Source organism: Periophthalmus magnuspinnatus, chromosome 2 (assembly GCF_009829125.3).
Source record: "Periophthalmus magnuspinnatus isolate fPerMag1 chromosome 2, fPerMag1.2.pri, whole genome shotgun sequence".
In the NCBI taxonomy this organism is placed as follows: Eukaryota; Metazoa; Chordata; class Actinopteri; order Gobiiformes; family Gobiidae; genus Periophthalmus; species Periophthalmus magnuspinnatus.
In genome coordinates, this window is record NC_047127.1 from 8269224 (window position 1) to 8291040 (window position 21817).

Below are 21817 nucleotides of genomic sequence, written 5' to 3' on the forward strand. Positions count from 1 at the left end.
CGATTACTACGTCCTGGAGTTTATTTATGGAAAAATCTGTACACATTAGAAGCAGAGTAGGAAGTAGCAGTTGTAGTAGTGGCAGCAATAGTCCTTAATAGTAGCAGCAGTAGCAGAAGCACTTGAAGTAGTTGTAGTAGTAGTAGTAGTAGTAGTAGTAGGGGTATTGGAAGACGGGTGTCCCTTCCATTATGTTAGTAGCATTGAAGTAATAGAAGATACATAGTCAGTGGCAGCACTGGACTTCCCCGTAGTAGTAGCACTTGGCTTGGCTAGTTGTAGTAACAGAAGTACAATTACTCACAGCAGCAGAATAGAAAGAGGAAATAGTAGTGATACTCCTCGTAGTAAAAACAGTACTTTTACATGTAGTATTTAGAAGTAGTGAGACAGTATAAGTTGGCGTTAGTAATATTTGTTAGTCAAGCAAAGGTGAAATGATAGTACTAATAAATACAGTAGGCTGCAAGTTGCACTGAGGTTATAGTAGTAGTAGAGCAACAGTGAGTACTAGTACTAGAAACAGTGGTAGAATAATACTATTTGTGACTGTTACACGTAGTAAAAGATGCAGCAGAAGGCACCACTGGGAAAGAAACATTAGGGATAATTGCAGTCGTAGTCGTAGTAGTAGTAGTAATAATAGTAGTAGCAGAAGTAGTAATAGTAGTAGTAGTATCAGAAAGTACTTTAAAATAACACATCAAAAAACATACAGATAGTGGGTACATGAACTTTATTTAAATAGTACTTTGTCATTACAAAAAGTACATCAACGTCACTCCTGATAAATATTTCACCATTATGTTCACATTATGTCATCTCGCCTTTGTTTACATGTGCTACCAACAAGAAGAAACATAGAATAGGCCTGTTTAGCCTGCGTCGTTATATTTAATAGGTTGTGTTCACGTTACATCACAACGTTCTACAAATCCTATAGTTTAAACTGAGCTGGAGCGCAGGAAATTACAGATTGTAGATTTGTTGACCTGGTTTGTGGTTAATATCTCTGTAATCACTGGGCCCATCCACATGAAACAAAAACTGGCACTAACTGACTATTTTTCATCTCATACTTCGCAGCTGAGGTCATCAACATTCCTTGGGGGGGGGGGGGGGCTTTGTTTTAACAGAATCTGACCAGAACTGATTTAGCTGGAACTACAACAGGTGAGCTGATTTGTGCTGTTAAACAATTCTCTCTAAATTAATATTACAGTCGCAAGCTCGTTAGCGTTAGCCAGCACGTAGTCACGCTAACATTTTTTTAATATTGAAACAGGACCGTGAAAGCTCATATTGATTTGGTGTGTCGTCAGTGCAAAGTATCAACAGCTTTAGGAAGTGATGTCATTATTCGACCCTTACGACGTGATTGTTGTCAGTTGAAATGACTTTAAGGCATAAGATTAATATGGCAAGTTTGTGAAGCTAAACAAGTAGCATAATAATAAGGTTCGATCATGGATTATAAGTTTGGATATTTCTTTCAAAAACATTATATTGTCCCTGTACTCCGTCTGAAATTATAACATCATCAAATCCTAGAACGTGAACACAACCTATTTTCATAAAGTGTCCAAGATATAAATCGTATAGAACCATATCTTTTCTGCAGCAGTGCTTTTAGCGAGAAAACCTGCCACCATTTGCTTGTACCCATAATGCAAATATATTAAAAGCGGGGCCAGGGAAGAAGGCACTTGGATTTCCATACAAACTCAGCGACCTGGTTGCAGACAGGAGGAGGACTAGCCGGAAAAAGAGTGGATTTGCCTGGGAAGAAGTAGCAAGAGACCCCCCATGGTACAGGACAGGACCGTGGAGGGGTCTTTTGCATAAGATTTGGCTGAGTCCGGGCACGGGAATGTCAAGCGTAAGGGTAAAAACACATTCGATAGCATGCATACCATAACTGTACATACATATACAATCACCATAGACAAGATATGGAAAATAATATGTCACGAAATGTATGGGAATCCGGGAATAAGCCGAACGTGGCCACTAAAATCACGACGCAAGAGTGTTTTAATATGAATGACACCAAAAGGAGTAAAATCTTTTATAAACAATACCAAATAGTGCCCTGTATATTATGTAAAAAGTTCAAATCATGTTTTATTTTCATTTAACTGATGGTTCGTTCAAAACGTAAAGATGCACAGTGCAGCTTTCATCTTGCGAGTTATCTGGTTGGATTTTTACAAGGCATTTAACTTCTGATGCTAAATTTACCTTAAAAATGGCACTAAAACACTTGCTAGGTTAAACGTTAAAAAAAATGCTAATTTGAGTTGGCATCGCTTTAACTTTTGGCACTGGATATTTCATAAATCTTATCTATTTTGGCATTTTCCCAACCGTTTCAGATTATATAAAAGTTTCGATTTGTTTGCACACAAAAATATCAAGTCAACTCAACCTATTTTTGCTAATTGGAATGAATTGAACTCCATATGTCGTTGCGCTAGTGCTAGCTTGCTAATTGCTTGTTTAGTTTTTACAATACCTTATCGGAGCCACATGTAAAAATGTCTTGTCAAAACTTACAAATCATATTTCACTTATTTCACTTTTCAATTACATTATACAAATATAGAACTCTATGGATTATGGATATAAAGATGAGGTGAAAATTGTACAACATAGGGCTAACAAATTCACTTAGCCCCGGTTAGCAAAACATCAGTCCACACACCTCACAAACATACATACATAGATAGTGTGTCTTTCCTGATTGGTCGGAGTGTGCTAGCTTGATTGGCAGGTGGGAGGAGCGAGGCCCATATAAGGCTCACTCGTTGTTGCTAGTATTGTCCAGGTCTTTGCACTGCAGGTCTCCGCCGGCATAGTTTATACCCGGGATCTTCACTCCGAACTTGTCCACGCACCAGCAGATGCCACGCTTACGGCCGCGGGAAGGTTTGCACTGGAGAAACAAGGTGTACGAGTGTGTATCAGTGAGTTTTGAGTTGAGTTTATATGGAGTCAAACGTATTGGTTCAGTGCTAATACTCATGAGATTTTTTTGTTTTTTTGTGTTTTAGCGCTCGTTATACTTATCGCAGATTCTTGGACCTGCACAAATTATAAATAAAGAAATATAAATAATAGATAAATCAGCTAAAAATGGTGGAGTAAATAAAACATGCCAAGCTGCGAGGTCAGTTATGATGTCACATGACTTTAAAAACAGAACTGCATGGCCACCCTATTTAAAGCAATACTGCATAACTTTCTGTAAATGGCATGTCACATGAATGATTATAGAAACAGATAAGTAAATAGCAGAAGGTGCTCGGGGGCCTCTGAGTCAGAAATGTCTATTAAGCAAGTTATAAATTAGATGCAACGTATAAGGAAATATTTTAATCAGTTTGGAATGGAAAAATATATCTTCACAGAACATTAAGAACGGAATGTTAAATAGTTCCTGTAAAAGTTAAAGCTTCACTCACGCAAGCACGTGTTTTTACTCCCAGAACACTTGCCTCTCCACAAACCTGACTTGTAATTTGACCCATAAAACCATCCATCATGAAATAAAAGCTTGTATTTTTGTCTAGTCACTGGTTAAAATGTCACGCAGTGGGGCTTTAATACTGAACATGTGTACCTGTTTGCGTTTGAAGAAGCCCTTCTTGTCACAGTTGGGCAGGTACAGGGACAGAGCGAACACCCGGGATGTGTCCTTCATGCTCTGGATCAGGTTGTCCAGCCTCCTCCTGCATGGGCCCTGGGACATACACAACAATTAGGCCAAAACAATAACACAGCGACACATCAAAAAAGGAAACAAAAATAGATACTTCTTTTGACTGCAACTTTATATGCCCAGTGGGACCAGCTACAACGCTATAAATCCTGGTACAAATAAATAATAGAAACTTCTAAACATGGAAATGATAAACACTAGTCTTCAGTTTTATTGTTCTAGCTGAATGACAAAACCAAAAAAAAGGATTGTTCAGGAACCGGTGTAATTTAAATTGGAACTAAACACTAAATAAACTGTTTTAATAGCATCATTTTTGTTGCAAACTAGCTAAATGCGCAGCTCTTGATCAAAAACAGTAAAAAAAAATAAAAAAAAGTCAGCTGCATCTAGTCGCTACTGCAATTTTAAGTACTTTGTGACATCACACAGAACTGCCCTGGCTGGAGTTTGAAGTGTGGATACATGTTCGACCAATCGCACTGTTCCTTATATTTCCAGACCCCGCATTGATTTGCAGTGGTCCAAAGTTATTCCATTTTGCATTCTGAGCATCCTAAAAAAATATTCACCGTGATGAGATAAGCGCACAACTAGAGTGGAGTTTTGCTATCACAGTACAGCTACAACAACTACAACTAGCATGCTAATAGCACACTTCTTAATTATCGGTCAATAATATGCTTCATAATTAGATGGACATACAAATTTTGCTCAAATATATGCTGAAAAATCTGGTACCGGGCCTATAATTTTTGTTTTATATGAGAAAAAAATATTTCTGTACCAAACAATTAAAAGGTACCCAGAAGTCGTTGGCATATCTGTTTCAAATTAGCATACTTACAAACTCCGGGTCTGATTTGCTGATCTCGTGCGCGGGCAGGTCCATGTGGCTAGCCTGTCCCAAGCGTGCTAGCTGCTTCCTGCGGTCGCTAGCTTGCTTCATGGCCTGGGCTTTCCGACTGCTGATGTGGTCCAGTCCGTATAGGGGCACCTTGCCGATGGAGGGCACGGTCTCAGGTATGGGCATCCGGGCGTCCAGGGAGTCTGCGGAGATCCAGGCAGGAGAGGTGAGGACATGTAAAGTTTAATAGCCGGATATGTTAGTTTTAGTAGATTGTAAATAACAAAAATGACTATTTTGGCTATTGTTTGACTATAATGGCTATTTCAAAATAAATGTTTTTGATGATGTAGTGGTGGGTTATTCAGTGTGGGGTTTTAATGGGTCAAATGCAAGAAAAAAATGTCTACATAAAGACTATTAAGCCAACAAATACGCTATAAATAGTAAGCTTAAAGGTGCACTGTGTAACTTTTCTGGTGTTTTTGCTTGCACTTGAATGTTCCCCAGCATGGCATTTATTGTTATAAAAAAATTCCTTGGAAAAACATGGATTTTTACTGTGAATGGGCTTATAATTTGGCCTGTTTGTCTAAATGGAGATGGATATGTTCAAGGACATACAGTGGAACATTCCAGGCAAAGCAATAACATCTCCATGGAGACAAGCAGGTGGCAAACCATCACTATAAAAGTTGCATAGTGCACCTTTAAGTATATTCCCCAATCAGGTCAAATGTTTCAGCCCAGCTAGTTCAAAAACAGGTTCACGCAAACTATTTTGGGATGAACAATAACAGTTCTTTTAGTTTAAGATTTAGCATGACTGTTTAATTTATAGTTAAACAGCCATAAAAATTACGTTGTCAGATTCGTTCCCATCATAAAACCAAAATGATCTCTAATAATACACGAGCATAGACAGATATTAATATTCTGAACCATCACATCTGCTATATTTAACTGTACGTCTACAACCTCCTTCTAAGTCCATAACTCTAGACTTGACTGCTGAAATAACAAATCAACAGCTAGTACAAAAATATGTCCCCAAATGTCCCATGAATGCCTCATCTTTAGCAAAGGACTCTGGGTAATTTACAAGGAAACAAATTAAAGATGTAGTGGTATTAAAAATAAGTGATTTGACCCATAATTACATCAGTTGAATTAATCAGTTTTTACCAAGATAAGATAATACTGTATGTCCATCAAGAACTAGCAGGGTTAGTTGAAGTTGAAGTGTCTTGCTCATGGGAATTGTCAAAAACATTGAAAATCTGATCCTAATTGATAATAAAACTAGTATCGAAACTAGATATTCATTTGAGCTGATATTGATACTAAAAAAGTCACATTCACAGGACAGAAATGAACCTTTCCTGAATAGGTTTATAATGATCTTGAGCTGTATCAGAACAAGTATAAGACACATAGACAAGTACACGCCCATGGACCATGATGGAACGTCCCACTGAGGGATTACATGGATATAATGTGTGCCATTTAATGTTGAAAATCTCATTCTATTGTCTAAACAAAGAGTGTTTAAAAAAAGATCATTGTTGTATTGGAATCAGTATTGAATATCGAGTCTATCCCTTAGGATCAAAATCGAGTTTGAAATTGTGGCATCATGACAGCACTAGTGGGTGAAGTGTCTTGCTCATGGACACAACAGCAGTATGCACTAGTCAGAGCAGGGATCAAACCGCCAAATTCCGCTCTATCACTGAACTACTTCCAACTCTACACTGCGACCAAATGTTTCCCAGAAATGTAGCAGAGCAGTACGTGGCCAACCTGCTTGTCAATGTCCGATCTCAGCAGTTCTGTGAAGCTAAGCAAGGATTGGCCTGGTTAGTACTTGGATGGGAGACTGCTGGGAATACCAGATGCCACAGAGGGCAGCGGTGGCTCGAGTAGTGCAAACTGTTGTTGCGTCCTTAGGCAAGGCACTGCACCCACAATGTTAAGTATGAAAATGATGTTCAGAGGGGGTAATGGCGCAGACTGGCAGCCTCACTTGTGTCGGTCTTCCCCAGGGCAGCTATGGCTAAAATAGCACTTTCTATGAATAATGAACTGAAAAGCACTTTGAGTATCTTGAAAGGTGCTATATTAACCCGAGAGTTATCAGAACAAAATGAAAACTTTTTATATATTATTGTAATTATCCCCATACATATTTACATCAAACTTAATGACTTACTTTTGGGTCTTCCCCCCCAGAACTCATCCTCGGTTTAATAAAGTTCAACCTCAAGAAGCAAACCATTCACCCAGAAAGTTCCATTAAGCTAACCACTGTACGGCCATATTACAGCTGCCACCCCTGTCATATTGAATAACCTGTGCTAAAATTACTAATCTAAGCTTCCACTCAGCAGGGGTGTTGAGATGTGACGAATCCACAGCCAACGCTAAAAGCTTGCCCAACCCTGGACAGTGGCTTAGCTCCCGGTTCAAATGGGACGTGTTGACATACAGGACAACATAGGCTACATTTACAGCCACGCGGGTTGCCAGGTTGGGTTAAATGCAGACCAGGAGTGTATAACTTTCGTGTGACCTAAATGAGATTATTTAGTCTGAGCCTGGCACCCCGGGCTGTGAAAACATGCTATTACGCTTGTCATATAGAGAGAGCCCCCAGGGATGTAACCGCAAGTCGTGTCAGTATCTATCATCAGAGCAAAAATATGGCTCTTTGGTTCCACCCTCCAACTGTCACTGTAAAAAGTTAGGTTGAGACTGGGTAAAGCTGTATAAATTTGTGTAACAAGCTAAATTGTCGCTTTTGCTTTAGTGGACTACATATTTCAGGATTTTCAGCACATTTACAAAGCAATCTATAACTTATGCATGTAGTATTCTTTATGTAGTTATTAAAGATCTACTTACAGAGGGCTGCACATAGAAACATAATCAGAGGAGAGGACCACAGGCCAACGGTCAATACAATGAGTCATTCAGATGGGTGCGTTTGACCCAGCTTTGACAGAGCCATTAGCGCCAATAATAGGCCTGTATCAAAATGAAACGCGATACCACTGAGGTTGTAGTGGTAGGCAGTACTTTTTACTGCACATCAAGTATTTCTATGACCATATGGGCCAATTTAGCAGGACGCCTAAGGGTTGCCAAAGGGTTGCATTTAGTCCCCGGGTCATAGTTTGGACACCTCTGCTCAGCTATGTAACTTTTCTGGTGAAGCGCTGCATCGCCAGGAATGTTCAGTAGTCTGGTATGAAACTAATCCATCTCCATGAAGACGAGTACGCGATTTTACTGAGAAAAGTTACGTAGGAGAGGCAAGCCCGCTCATTAAATTCAAGATAAGATAGGCTACGATTTCTAAATGCGTAAATAATGCGTGGTAAAATGATCTGAACAGGTTTGGTGAACATCTATGGACTTTGAAAACACGGAGGAGCACTGCTTGGATACAGTGTTTGACATCTGCATAGTGAGACAGATTTACTCAAACAAAATGTGGAAAAAAAAATACCCTCCAGACACGTTTTTGATGCCTTCATGAAGCTAAACAATCAGAATTTCCAAAAAGAGTGTTTGAGACCTTTAATATTTTGAGCTAAACTGTAGGCTTATGCGCCAAACCAGCTAGCTAAACAACCCTTAAACCACACTTGACCCCTTCCACTGGGATACAACAAATACTCTCCTAGCATGCTAACCCTCTCTGACGTGATCGCTAAGCCACTGCAAACTAACAGTTGAATCCGGGCCAGCTAGTAGTCGCAAATCTCTGCTAACTTTATGACGTCATGCCGCCTGCTGGTGCTTTGGAGGAATTCTTGCACTTTTCTTGCTGACACAGTTATTTTTTTCCCGTCTTTCTTTCTTTCCCCCTCACTAGCAATCAAGTCCTAGCACGCTAATCCTCATCTAATCTGACGTGTGCTGACGGATCACCACTCTCGCTTTTCCTCACGCTGAAATTGGAAGGGGAAATGTAGGGTTTGTGTGTTATGCTTTTTAATAAGTAATTTGGAAGTAATACAAAAGACTGGGTTATAGAGAAGATAACTAGGAGAAAATGGGATTTGGCTAATCAGTGATGCCGCAGGATTTAGGCCAAGAGGAGGTGGTAGGAAGAACAAAACGGCAAAAGATAGGATTATACGATCTTTTGCTAATTTAGGACAAATTTGCATGGTCAATAGCATTAGCATATCCACTTATCAGTACCATCCCAAGCCTTCAGAGGGCACTAAGTAAAATTAGTTTGAAAGTTTCACTGCCAGCTTCACTTTTTTCATCATTCCCATGTAACAAAAAAGTGAACTATCTTCCTCCAAACCACATCCTTTTACTGACAGAGGATTGGGTGGAGGCTGCTCGATCAACATTAGCTAATCACTGGCAATTAAAAATGAATATGTCTCAGTCTCACACCAAATCTCTTGATTCACTGGTCAAGCTGCTTTTCTACACTCACCTACGGTCATGAGCTTTACGTAATAACCGAAAGGACACGATACAAGCGGTCGAAATTAGATTCCTCTGCAGGGTGGCAGGGTGCTCCCTTAAAGATAGGGGGAGGAGCTCAGTCACATGGGAGGAGCTTGGAGTAGAGCTGCTGCTCCTCCACGTCGAGAGGAGACCGAGATTCCCTTCTTAGACTGCTGCTCCTGCGACCCAGCCCCGAGTAAGAGAAGGAAATGGATGGATGTTTATGTGTAAACAAGTAAGTTAGTAACTTTTATCAATTTTTATTCTTATGTCTGACTAATTTACAAGTCATGTTCATACTATTGTGTTTTTTGTATGTTTAGTCGGCATCTCTACACCTTGCCCTGGGACTATAGTTGAAAATTTGTTTTGCAGCTATAACTGATGCCTTTACAGAAATGTTCATTAATGTGCATGATCTCTGTTCAAATAAATAAATCATGTGCAATAAAATGTCATTCTTTGAGGCCCTCTGGTGGCTCAGGAGCAGCTGCTTTGTCTACTAGTAGTACAGAATTTCATGGGAATTGGTTAAAATGACTCAGTAGGACATTATACCGGTGACAGTTTTGAGTCCCTTAAAAAAAAAAAAAAATCAATCCCAAGTCTATTTCTAAGTTTGAATCTTAGATTGAGATACAAGCTCCAGATAGCCCACGTTGAAACTAGGGCTGTAGTCGAGTAAGAAACGTTTGGTCGACTAAAGACATGTTCTGCGCATCGATTAGTCGACTAAAAAGGGTGTGGCAATAACTCTCAAAACGATTACATATCTCTATGTATCTGACCCAAACTGCACTCACAAGACACCTGCAAGAAGAGTCCATACAAAAACAACTATTTATGCAGAAAAAAACTAGGAAATTCACACGTTTAATCTGTCTTTATATAAACACATTGGTGTTTATATAAAGACAGATTAAATTTGCGAACTGTGAGTTTAATCTGCCTTTTTACATATGAATACCAAAAAAATACCAAATCTGCAGCTAACATGTTCACAAACTGCACCTTTCCGCTGTGGTCCCATATAAATTTCCTATAATCTAAATAAAACAATTGGTCAACTAATACAAATGTCAGTCGACTAAGACACCATCAACTGATTAAATAAACTAAATGACTAAATGAGCCCAAGTTGAAACTGGAAATATAAATTCAAAGCTACTCAACAAGTTCCTCCAAGTGATCGTCAATTTCTACAAGTCCAAGTTACTCACTGATGCGTCAAACATTATTGAGGTCAACGTATGGTCAAAGTCATTCAGAAAAGTTCAAATTCAAAGTTGAAAGACCTATACTTTACAACGAGACATGTCCAAGATAGTCACAAGTGGAGTCCTTGGATCTAAAATATAGAAACAAGTCTCTAAATTTCTGGGATTGGCAGCGCAGACAAACGTTGTGGTCCAATTTTTGACTAAGACATTGCATGTTTCAAGAAGCAAATTCAAGCTAATTCAATACAGGCTTCTTCCTTCCTCTGCAAGTAACAAAAACATGGCTTTGGCTCGATCTTCAACGAAACCCAGGCTTGTATTTTTGTTTCCATCGAAGTTTGAGCAAAAAGGCCAACAGACAGAAGGCAGATGGGGAGACCGGTGGAGAATAGTAGCCAGCCTGTGGAAAGCAGAGAAGACTCGGAGTTGTGCACAAAGGTTTGGGAACAGGTCCGAGGAAGAGGAGGAGGATTTTGGAGGTGTGGACAGGAGTGGACAAAGACAAGAAAGACAAGAAGAAAGACGAGAGGGACAATGTGATTTCAATGGGGCTGACGGAGAAGGCAGGTTATGTTTTGATTTTTACACCAGGCAACAAGAATAAAGATATAATATGATCAGACAGAAGTATGTAATTCTTTTTCATCATGTATTTATCATTTTTTCATTTCATAAAATCTAGTACTCACAGCAAAAAGGTCCCTGGTTCAATTTGTGCGGTGTGTTTTTTGCATGTTCCCTCTATGTTAGTGTATGTGTCCAATGCATTCCATGAATCAACATGTACAATAGGCTAATCCTACCGCTAGCTATTTCTAACCCGGAGCGCATTAATCCAAGTGGGATAAACATACAGGGCAAATGCAAAGAGCAGATTTCACTTCAGGAAATGGATTAAAATTAATCTCCAAGAAAAACATAATATGCTATCTTGTTCGATGTGCTACCATGATTTAGCTTTAAACATCAGATTAGCGCCCCCAGTCTTCCAACGCTGGTACAGATCCTAGTTATATTTGACCTTAGCGCAACCTTTGATATTACTGACCACAACATATCCAGCTTACAATGTACCTGTTCCTAATTTAGGTTTGGGGTACCACAAGGCTCAGTACTAGGACCAATACTGTTTGATAAATGCCTTATAATACACATATTGATTCCATATGCTTTTAGCAGCTAGAGGGAAGATACCGCTATCCACCTTGCTGCAATTTTAGACATAACAGACTATGGTAAAGAAAAAAAATAATAATAGCAAGCTGCGCAGCCCCTCTCTAATAAAGCAAAAGGCGTTGTCTTTGATCATGCACTGAAATCCAACTCCCCACGCATTTTCCCAGGCCCCTTGAATGCATTTTAAGTGACTGTCCCCGAACATAGCCAACACGGAGCCTATGCCATTACGGAGCGGCACCTATAATCTCACACTGTGTTTCATGTTAACTGGAGGCACCCCGCAGGCAAGATCCAACCTGCTGATTTAGCCAGATGACAGGTACTCTTCTATGGGGCCGGTTGATGGGAGTTCGCAGGGTCAGCGTGACAGGGGCAGGGGAGTCGTGTGCCAGGGGTAATGACAGGTGTCGGCTGATAGTTCACCTTTGACCTCCTGAAGTGAACGTTTATGACAGTGTGAAAATATGTCCCAGAAGAAGCCGTAACTCAAGCGTTATTTTGACGTTTGAAGGGGTCTTGGTGTACAGGTATGTGCTATGTTGAGTGCAGTGGAAGTGGAGTTAGCAATAGTAGTGGTAGAAGTTAAAGTACGGTGAAGATTATATAAACTATGAGATTACTTGGTACCACTACTAGTACTACTAATGCTACTAACACTATAGTTTCAACTAGCTCCTAGTAACTATACTTTTGATTATTCACACAGTAATGTTGCTTTGTTTTACTGCCACAGCTAGTACCATTGCATATGAAGTTGATATTTTGACTCTAATCTAACTGCAAGTCTATAATAGTGCTGAGGCAGTATTTACTACAATTAGCCTCCTACTTTTAATACTAATTCCACTACTGCTACCCACTAATGTTCCCAATCCAAATTCTGCTACTACTACTACTACTACTACTATTGCTACTCCTGCAGTTACTACTACTGCTACTGCTTTTGCTATTGCTTACCTCTACTAATGATATAATAACCACTAAACTTGTACTACTCTTGGCTGCTACTACTCAGGCTGGTATGATTAACATCTCACAGTATAAATCTAAAAGACTGATGATCTTGAATGTGCACCCTCTCCAGAATCCCTGAACAAAGGCCTGATATATGAGATGCGAGAGGGCTTTGTGTTGATATGGCACTGCACAATGAGGTGTCTGAGTATGTGCTCTTGCATTTCAAAGCTAGAAACTGAGTCAGTGATAACATGCAAGTAATATCTCATGCAACACACTCTGCAGATGGGGCTCTTCTGGAGAGTAGACAAGAGCTATGACTAAACCCCGACTCTAGTATTACTATGGACCACATCATTTGACACAGAAACAAATGTTCTTTACACATATTGAAAGAATAAACTCATTAATTCCACTGAGTAAATGGGATTTTTCAGTTTAAAATAAGACTTGTTCTTGTTCCTTTAAACCATGTGGACAGCAGAGTGAGGAGAGGTCATATATGTGTGGGACTATGTGTCCAGCCCAAAGGGACTCATCATGTTAAAAGCAAGTGATGTGAGCTTAATCTCACTCACTGGACCACTAGCCTCACTGCTTGTCTGTTCCTGCACCCTAAGGTGGTGTCATCCATCCCTGTTCACGCGCGTGCACACTCTCACCTTTGGCTCCGTACCGCTGCTTGTACAACTTCTCGTTGGCGCACACGCCGCGGCCGTGCAGCAGCGCGTGCAGAGGCTTCTCCTCGCCGTTCTTGGGCAGGCAGCGGAGCCCGCGCGTGCACGGTCCGGTGTACACTCCGCACGCTTGGCCCTCCTCGAGCGCGCACGTCAGACAGCAGCCGCAGCCCGGCTCCTTGACCAGCTGACAGCCCACGGGCACGGGCGGACACAAGGACAGCGCTTTCTGGTCGCAGGGCTCGCACGGCACGTACGACGCTCCGCAGGCGGCAGCGAGCAGCAGCAGCACGCACGCGCACAGCAGCATTGTAGAGAAAATCACAGTCAGTGTATATCCTTCCTATGCAGCGCACAGCGATAAAAGGCTCTATACGCACGTCAGCACGATCCTTTGTGATGCGTAATGGAAGAATTAAAGGTGTCTCTTTTCAGATGAATCCTCTCGGTGAGTCCTCACATCAGGCGCGCGCTAGCAGCATCCACAGGTGTCACATGGATCCACCGCCGGCTCCGTGCTCGGGGTTTGTGCCTGCGCTCCGCGGGAATATAGTCAGTGCTCCGTGAGGGATATGCTCCCGCCGTGTCCGTGTGCGTCTGAGCGTGGAGTGGAGTGAGCGCAGTGGCTTTGAGCTTGCCTTTTAAAAAAGAAAGTGCCAGAGGCGCAGCCCGGAACGCTGGCTCTCAGACGCAGGAGGAGGGGGGAGGAGGGGGGAGGAGGGGGGCAGGGGGAGGGAGGAGGGATGCGCACGGGGCGGGTGCTGGCATGCCTCCAGAGCCGCCTCAGGTCTGACACACACGATCCGAGTCCGGACTAGACCTCACGCTTGCACCGCTCTCCAGAGCGCTGCAGTGGGCTAGGGTTGTATTCAGTCTCTGGTCCAATAGTTCTATGTGATTTACCCCTGAATTATCCCTAAATGGACTGTAATTAGTAAATTCTCTCACTGCTAAACTAGACTGATATGTTTATGACTTGCAGGGTTTGGATTATTTCAAACCCTGCTTTAGGCCTGGTTTTGTGCTGGTCTAGACTTGATTTAACGCTGGAACGGTTCCATTTTCCTCCTTAGTCCAGTCCTTTTGTTCAAGTCCAAGTCACAAAAGCTCAACTCTGTTCTAGATTTCAGCAGCCAGGCATATGTCACCATCACTGTGTGATGTAGTACTTTGGCACAGATATTTGTCAACTCCAAGTCTCATCCTTATAATCCCACTGCAGGGATATATTTATAAGTATGCAAAATGTGGTGAATGGTGGTCTACAATCTTCTGGGTATATTAGCAATTAGACTAGCTGACACATTTCAACCAAATGCCTGGAGTTTTGTACATATGCGGTTTGGACTCTTCGGTCTGTCTTGTCCAGATTTCAAGGACCATTGCAAAACTGATAGGTCCAATATTTTGTTTCCTATCCACTCCCATATCACGTCCTCGTCCAATACCACAATATGGACCATTACATCCAAATTTCATCCGCTTACAAACTTGGTTAAATATTGTTCCGCTCACAGTTCTTGGAGACCACAAACTTCCCTCATATGGCAACTACAAGATCGTAAGATAAACCCAACCATAACTTTGGATAGTTTTTTAACACTTGCGTCTCAGTAAACAGCACAGCTAGCAGCACTTTACTTTACTTCTTAACGGTGAAGTAGTATGTCACTTTTCCGTGCTTGTTTCCATGGAGATGTTATTGTTTTGCTAGGAATGTTCTGCTGTATGTATTAATGTTACATATTTCCATGGACACTGCCTGACCATGTTACAGGTCAGATCTGTGGATCTGCTCACATGTAGCAGAAACACTTGTTATGAGAACTAAATATGGATAATATTTGGGGTAGACTTGATCATAAATATCCACGCTGTTTACACAAAGTGGCGTCGTTTCCCTTGTTTGTTGTGCACACATTAGCAACTGCAGGAAGTTATAATTTTGGGATGACAAGGTATTTACATAAACATTGTGTAAAAATAATTTGATGTTCCCAGTTATTAAGCTCTGGGAGAATTATGATTTTGTTTTGCGGCTTTCTCAGAGGTCAGTTAGACAACACATAGACTGTTCACACAATCTTACTTAAAGATACAATGTGTAACTTTTCTGCCAGAGCAGCCGTTAACTAAATCTACTTGTCAGCATTCAAGCAGGTTTAGTTAATTACAGGTCAGAGCTGTGGAGTGGTGAATGCATGTTTTTGCAAGTTTTTGAAACACAAACATCTATAATGCAAGATAGGCAGATTTAATGTCATACTGTGGGACATTACAAGCAAAGCGAGATTTACATGGAAACAAGCAGATGATTCAAAAGTTACATTGTGCACGTTTAGATTTTCAATGGATTTATTTGTTACTGAACAGACTACATTTTTGTATTTGTCAATTTTTCTTCCATTTTATTTTTCCGAATTATTTTTTTCCCCAATATTTTTGTATTTCCCACAATTTATTGCTGGATGTTTTAAGGATACTCTGGAACTCAAACCCTTGTATGAATCCTAATCATAAGTATAGGATATGGTACAGACCAATGAGGTTTCACAACGTGTGTGCAGTCATAAATGCAGCGTGCTTTCACTGGTTTTATGATCCTTGTATACATCTGATTTACACACCATAGCTGTTGGTATGTCGATGTGTGTTTACATTGCCAAAACCATAAACTACAGGATCTTTCAGAGTCCATGACTTGATGTCTTTGTACATTCTGAAGTTAATGAAAGATGTTATTTCTTTGCCAGAATACATAGCTCTGCAATAATTCACAAAGGTGTGAATCTAGCCACCCGTGAGTTCAGATGGGGGTGATTGACAGGCAGATTAGCCAATCGGGGACATGTAACTGTCTCATGTGAGACTGATATGTGTGGCACTCTCACTTGAGTTTACACATTTATCGATCAGGAACAGCTCTCACTGAAAATGACCGGGAAAAGCCGGAACACTGTGACTGATATTTGAATCTGATTGGTCAAAGTGTCCCAGCAGTGGAACATGAAAAATCTAATTTTAGTTAAATCCAGTTGAGAGAAAAGCACAGACATCTTCCCTGTCCACAAATACAGAAAACACATCCCTCTGCACATTTTTTGTTTTGGTTAGTTTGGGCACTTCACCTCTGGCTTCCTCCCAACTCAGTCCTGTTCTATGATTGGTCCAATAAACAGTGGCTGGGCCTTATCGCCCCATGTCAAGATGGAATCTTGTGAGATTGTGAACTTACAAATAAAAAAATCTGTCAAGATGCAAAGGTCCGTCTGTATCAAAACAAATATGGCTGATTACAAGGAAAGAAAGAAAATATCAAAGGAGCCTGAAAAACATTGCAGATTTCTGTAGAATCAATCAGAGAAACACTAAACTCGATGGGAGAAATTTCATTTTGTTCAAAATTCTCAGTGACCAATAAGTGCTTTGCTTAACATGCATCACTCAGATAAACAAATTCTACATAGTACCCCATTCATTTTGAGGACACTGGGCACGATAATTTACCAGACTTGGGCTCTTAAAAGTCCCCTGAGGGCCCCTGGATTACTGTTGGTCCTAACCTTTGGACCTGTTGTTCATTCAGAGGTTTGATTGTGTGGGGAGTTCATGTTTCACTTCCTCTCCCCCCTCCTCTGGACTGAAGCCTGTCCTCACATGTGTAGGGCCCATTTCTGTCTCTGCATTTGACCTCTGCGTGTTATCAGGTGTCACATGACGTCACCTTCTGGCGCTAAAGGTCAGGCTGGTGTTTCAGTGGAACCTCGCCCACTCGGACAATCTGGTCCTAGCTCATTTTTTGAATAAACGTAATGGAAATAATGGTGAAAAAACTACACCGGGTAACTTTACTGGTGAAGAGTACGCTCCAGAGTAACCGTGGAGACAAGCTAATCTGTGGAGAAAGGAGACAGCTCACAGGAAGAATGTGTTTTTTAAAGTTATCTATGTAACGTTTAAGGCAGCATGTCATCTGCATGATTCCATCCAAGTTTTATGCCATATTGTGGAATATTATAGCCAAAGGAACAACATTTCCATGGAAACAAGCATAAGGAGCCCCCCCTCCTCCAGGCCAAATAAGAGTCAGGTTTGTGGAGATGCCAGCCTGCTCAGAATAAGGGCACAATTTTTTTCTGTTTTTCAGTACAGTAAAGACATCGATAAGTAAAAAACATGTTACAAAAAAGTTACATACTGTGGCTTTAAGAAACATTTTGAGCAGCACCTGTAATTCATTAAATCTAAGATAGAGAAGTTAAATGACATACATGGAACCAAATGCATCTCCAGGGAGACAACAAAAGTTACATTAAAAAAAAAGTTCACCTTGAATTTAAAAAAAACATCCTAACCTCAGTGATACTTTTATAGATTAAACTGTTCCAAAAGTCATTGCTGACGCCAACTGACTACAAAAATGTACAAAACTAACAACGAGCAATTATTATTTTTCTAGCCAATTTTCTACATAACTTAAAGGTCCTATATTACACAAAATTGACTCTTGTGAGCTTTAAGTCATGTTAAAATTACCTCATCAAAAACATACCTGGAGTTGTGTTTTGATTCATTCACACACGTTTGAGTTGTCCATTATTATGACTCTTTCTAATAGCTACCTTTTACTTTTAATTCTTTGGAGATTGGCAGTTCCACAGATGAAATCATCCAAATGATTCTAGTGAAGGTGTATGGAGTTTAAAAACACAATGGAGCACTTCCTGTATTACCACATGACATCACAAGGTGGAACAGAGTGTTTTCTGTTTGTGAGAAGAACTCAAACTTAAAAATGTAGAGTTTACATGTTAAAAAAACACAAAAAACTACTCCAGGTCTGTTTTTAATGAGGAAATGACGTTATAACATAGATCAGAAAATAGTGTAATATGGGCCCTTTAAGTGTAGGATGCAAGTAAGTCAAACGTGAAACTAAATACTGTAGCCAGAAAAAAAATAGTATTCAAAATTGTTTGTATCTACTGAAGGTTTGCCAAAAAGTTGCTCTAAAAAAACCCCACAATTTGCAGAATATCCATAAGCTCTATGAGCCCTGATCTGCTCTGGGGCTGTGTGTGGTGACTCAGGAACATCTGATCCACAAGAGCAGAGGAGAGAGCAGGAAGGAGGGAGGAGAAGAGAGAGAAGAGAGAGGGGGGAGAGAGCAGGAAGGAGGGAGGAGAAGAGAGAGGAGAGAGAGAGGAGAGAGCAGGAAGGAGGGAGGAGAAGAGAGAGGCGAAGAGAGAGAGGAGAGAGCAGGAAGGAGGGAGGAGAAGAGAGAGCAGGAAGGAGGGAGGAGAAGAGGGAGGAGAAGAGAGAGAAGAGAGAGGGGAGAGCAGGAAGGATGGAGGAGAAGAGAGAGGAGAAGAGAGAGAGGGGAGAGAGCAGGAAGGAGAGGGGAGAAGAGAGAGAAGAAGAGAGAGGGGAGAGCAGGAAGGAGGGAGGAAAAGAGAGAGGAGAAGAGAGAGGGGAAAGAGGGGAGAGCAGGAAGGAGGGAGGAGAAGACAGAGAGGGGAGAGCAGGAAGGAGGGAGGAGAAGAGAGAAGAGGGAGAGGAGAGAGCAAGAAGGAGAGAGAAGAGAGAGGAGAGAGCAGAAGAGAGAGGAGAGAGGGGAAAGGACAGGAAAGAGGACAGAGAGGAGAGAGAAGCAGAGAAGAGGAGAGAGAGGGCATGAAAGAGGAGAGAGAGGAGAGAGGAGGAGGGAAAAGAGAGAGAGGAGAGGAGAGGAGAAGGGAAAAGAGAGAGAGAGGGAGGAGGAGAAGAGAGAGAAGAAAGGAGTGGAGAGAAAGGAGAGGAAAGGGAGAGGAAAGACAAGAGAGAGGAGAGCAGAGAAAGGAGAGGAGAAAGAAGAGGAGAGGAAAGAGGAGAAGAGAGAGCAGAGGAGTGAGGAATAGGATTTCCCTGTTGACCCACTGTCTGACCACACACTGTACTGTGCTGCACTGGGCAGAGGAAAACAGGCTAATTATTGAAATGTCATGTAGGTTTAGTGGACTACATCAATAAAACATCGGCTCATAAAATCGGAATTCATTTAAAGAGCGCTATTTTACTCCACTGTAGTGATGCAGTTAAATCAAACCCGATCCACCCGGCCACAAGAAACGGCCATGGGTCCTGTGGTTTACGGGTCAACCCATGCATCACTACTCCACTGACTTTTTGAGCTTTTAACGTTATAACTCTGTTCCCTCTTTGAGATACTTGACTATCTTCATTCGCTTAAACTGTTGCAACACTGGAATTTCCCCATTGTAGGTCAAATAAAGGTTCACTTATCTTTTACAGTTTATGTCACCAGAGTCAACACTGACACACTTTGAAATCATATGGTGTTTCTAAAGGGGCACTACGTAACTTTTCTGGTGGAGGGTGGGTCACCTGATCGTCGTGTGAAAATGTTTTTGATTCGCCTGAAATGTTCCACGGTATGGTATAAACAAAGCTATCATTTTTTCATTTAGTCAGTTACAGGTGTTTTTATTGCCAAAAAACAAAACAAAAACTAGCATAGTCACGGCTTATCTCCATGGAGACTGCTAAGTTTAATGCTATATTGTAGAACATATCAAGCTAACAACACCTCCATAAACAACAGAAAGTTACATTACACTTCTAAAAGACACAACTGACAACAATTATAACAGTGAACAAAACAGTTTGGTACGAATGGAGCAAAAGGCCAACTTGCGTAACTATTAGCAACCGTATGCTAACACGTAAATTAGCCGTGTTACTATTGCTACGAATTAGTCAAACCAAATATTAGTGTAAGTATGTTAAAAAAGAACTATTGTGCTGGTGTCTATAGTTAAAATCTATGACACCCGTGGATCATTACGTCATATTTTCGGCATCTAAAACAACGTAATAAAAGAAGATAGTTTGCTGACTTCTGCGTTAGAAAACTGTGACGCCCAATGGGAGGTGACGTTGCCGTAAACGTCATTGCAACAAAGAGTCGTGAAGCTGTCGGCACCTTCGATGTAAAGCTGCACATCAAGCTAGCGAGTTGTAGTTGTTTTTTGTAGTTGTCATTTGTGCCAAAATGAGGCTACCGGATCCTACGTCTTTCACCGATTTGGGAAACGAAACTGGAGAACGATGTAAGTACAGAGCAGTGGGCGTGGACCAGTGGCGGTAAAAACGGGGGTCGATCGGCAAAATGGCGTCTTGAAAATAAGCGATTGAAGATTGCTCAAACATGCATCCAAAAACAACTTCAGAAAGGAAATGGTGAGCGGAAACGACTGTAACATAAGCTCTGAAAAGTCCATTTTGCAGAATCGGTCACACTAAACTACAATATGGCAAAAATGTTGAGTTACCATGTCAAATATTATACAAGTCTTTCTTAACCCATGGAAAAACCAAAACTATATGCAGCTACAACTAGAGCAAGATAGCCTTACCTAGCCTTATGGTTCTTTTCCATTGAGTATTCTCTTTGACGCAAATGTCTTCTTTCCATCCATTACAATTACCATATTAAATTACTTTTATTGCCTATAAAAACATCAACAAATTCAAATTTCGGCACAAAATCTTCCACTTCCATCAGCGCTAATCTATGGATACATCTATACATTTTCCTTTCCGCCGTACAATCGTGTAAACATGCCATGAACTGAAAGGACCCGGGACTTTGGTTTGAGGCCAGGAGTTGAAATGTAGTGTGCATTAAACGGCAGATCCACGGGCCAGATGATGTCATGGGACTACACTGGGACCCCCCTTACACCGCCTTCAACCCCTCTTTGCTGGTCCCACGCCAGGATCAGAGCGGTACAGAGGAGAAGCGTCCTATGTCTGTGGAGATATATGCACCAGTGTCAGGAGGCCTTGATAGAAAACCACCCACAGATGTTTTGGGAGCGGAGAAATGCATACGTTTATTAAAGGGCAAGTAGGCAAAATACGAGAAGGCTGAATCTGAAAGCAGCGTATTTAGTCATTTAATTGAATTTTCCAAAAGCGAATGAATCGCACATCAAGTGGTAACTTTATAATCCCCCTGCGCGGCCTGGTTTAACCTGCATTCAGAGCGCTCCAACAGTGAAAAGTTCCTATATAGTGTATTTCTATGCTATTTCAAACAGCTTGACTTATAGGCTGTGTCTATGTAGCACTTACAGTAATACGTTCCACACACGTAAAAGCAATACATTCTTATAGCTAATAATAAAGTATTTTTATTTCTCATCAACCCGGAAGTTAGCGCCAACCGCAAGTGGCTGCACTTGGCCAGTCCACCCCAGTTTCACTTCGTCATCTGAATGAAGCTGTTCTGAAGCTGTGCATGTGCCTGAAAATGAACGTGAATATTAACAGTTTGTGAGCGCTATGGACAAGTTAGACTGATTTAAATATGTACTTCTTTCCACGCTGCAAAAGTCACATTTCTAGCTCAAGTGCTGCTGCATGTATTCTCAAATAAAGCAACAACACTGTAGCATTGGTTGATAGTTTTTAGTTTAAACGTTGGCAGCGACTTAGCAGCTCTCCCGAACCCTTCTGCACACCCTGATTCTTCATGTACGTAAATGTATCAATGCTCTGACTGTAAAGCTGTAAAGATTAACCCAGAGTGAGGAGAATGGAACTAGGCAGTGTCAGAAATGCAGCATGTATTTATGGGTCAATGCAAATGTTTCAGAGTACGTCATATGTTTCCCTTATCCCATTTCCCTTTATCTTTATCCCATATCTTTCCCTTATTGTTGATTTGGCCATATAC

The 21817-nt window shown here is 41.1% G+C and overlaps 1 protein-coding gene across 1 annotated transcript; it reads right to left on the minus strand.

The window, feature by feature from the left end:
- Nucleotides 1-719: 719 nt before the first annotated feature.
- On the minus strand, nt 720-13709 carry igfbp5a (insulin-like growth factor binding protein 5a). The gene is made up of 4 exons (XM_033980833.2): nt 13063-13709; nt 4569-4771; nt 3623-3742; nt 720-2935 (listed from the first exon to the last, which is right to left on the minus strand). Exons 1-4 carry the CDS (start codon nt 13385-13387, stop codon nt 2801-2803), a joined length of 783 nt encoding a protein of 260 aa, XP_033836724.1. The 5' UTR covers nt 13388-13709; the 3' UTR covers nt 720-2800.
- Between the last annotated feature and the right edge of the window lie 8108 nt (nt 13710-21817).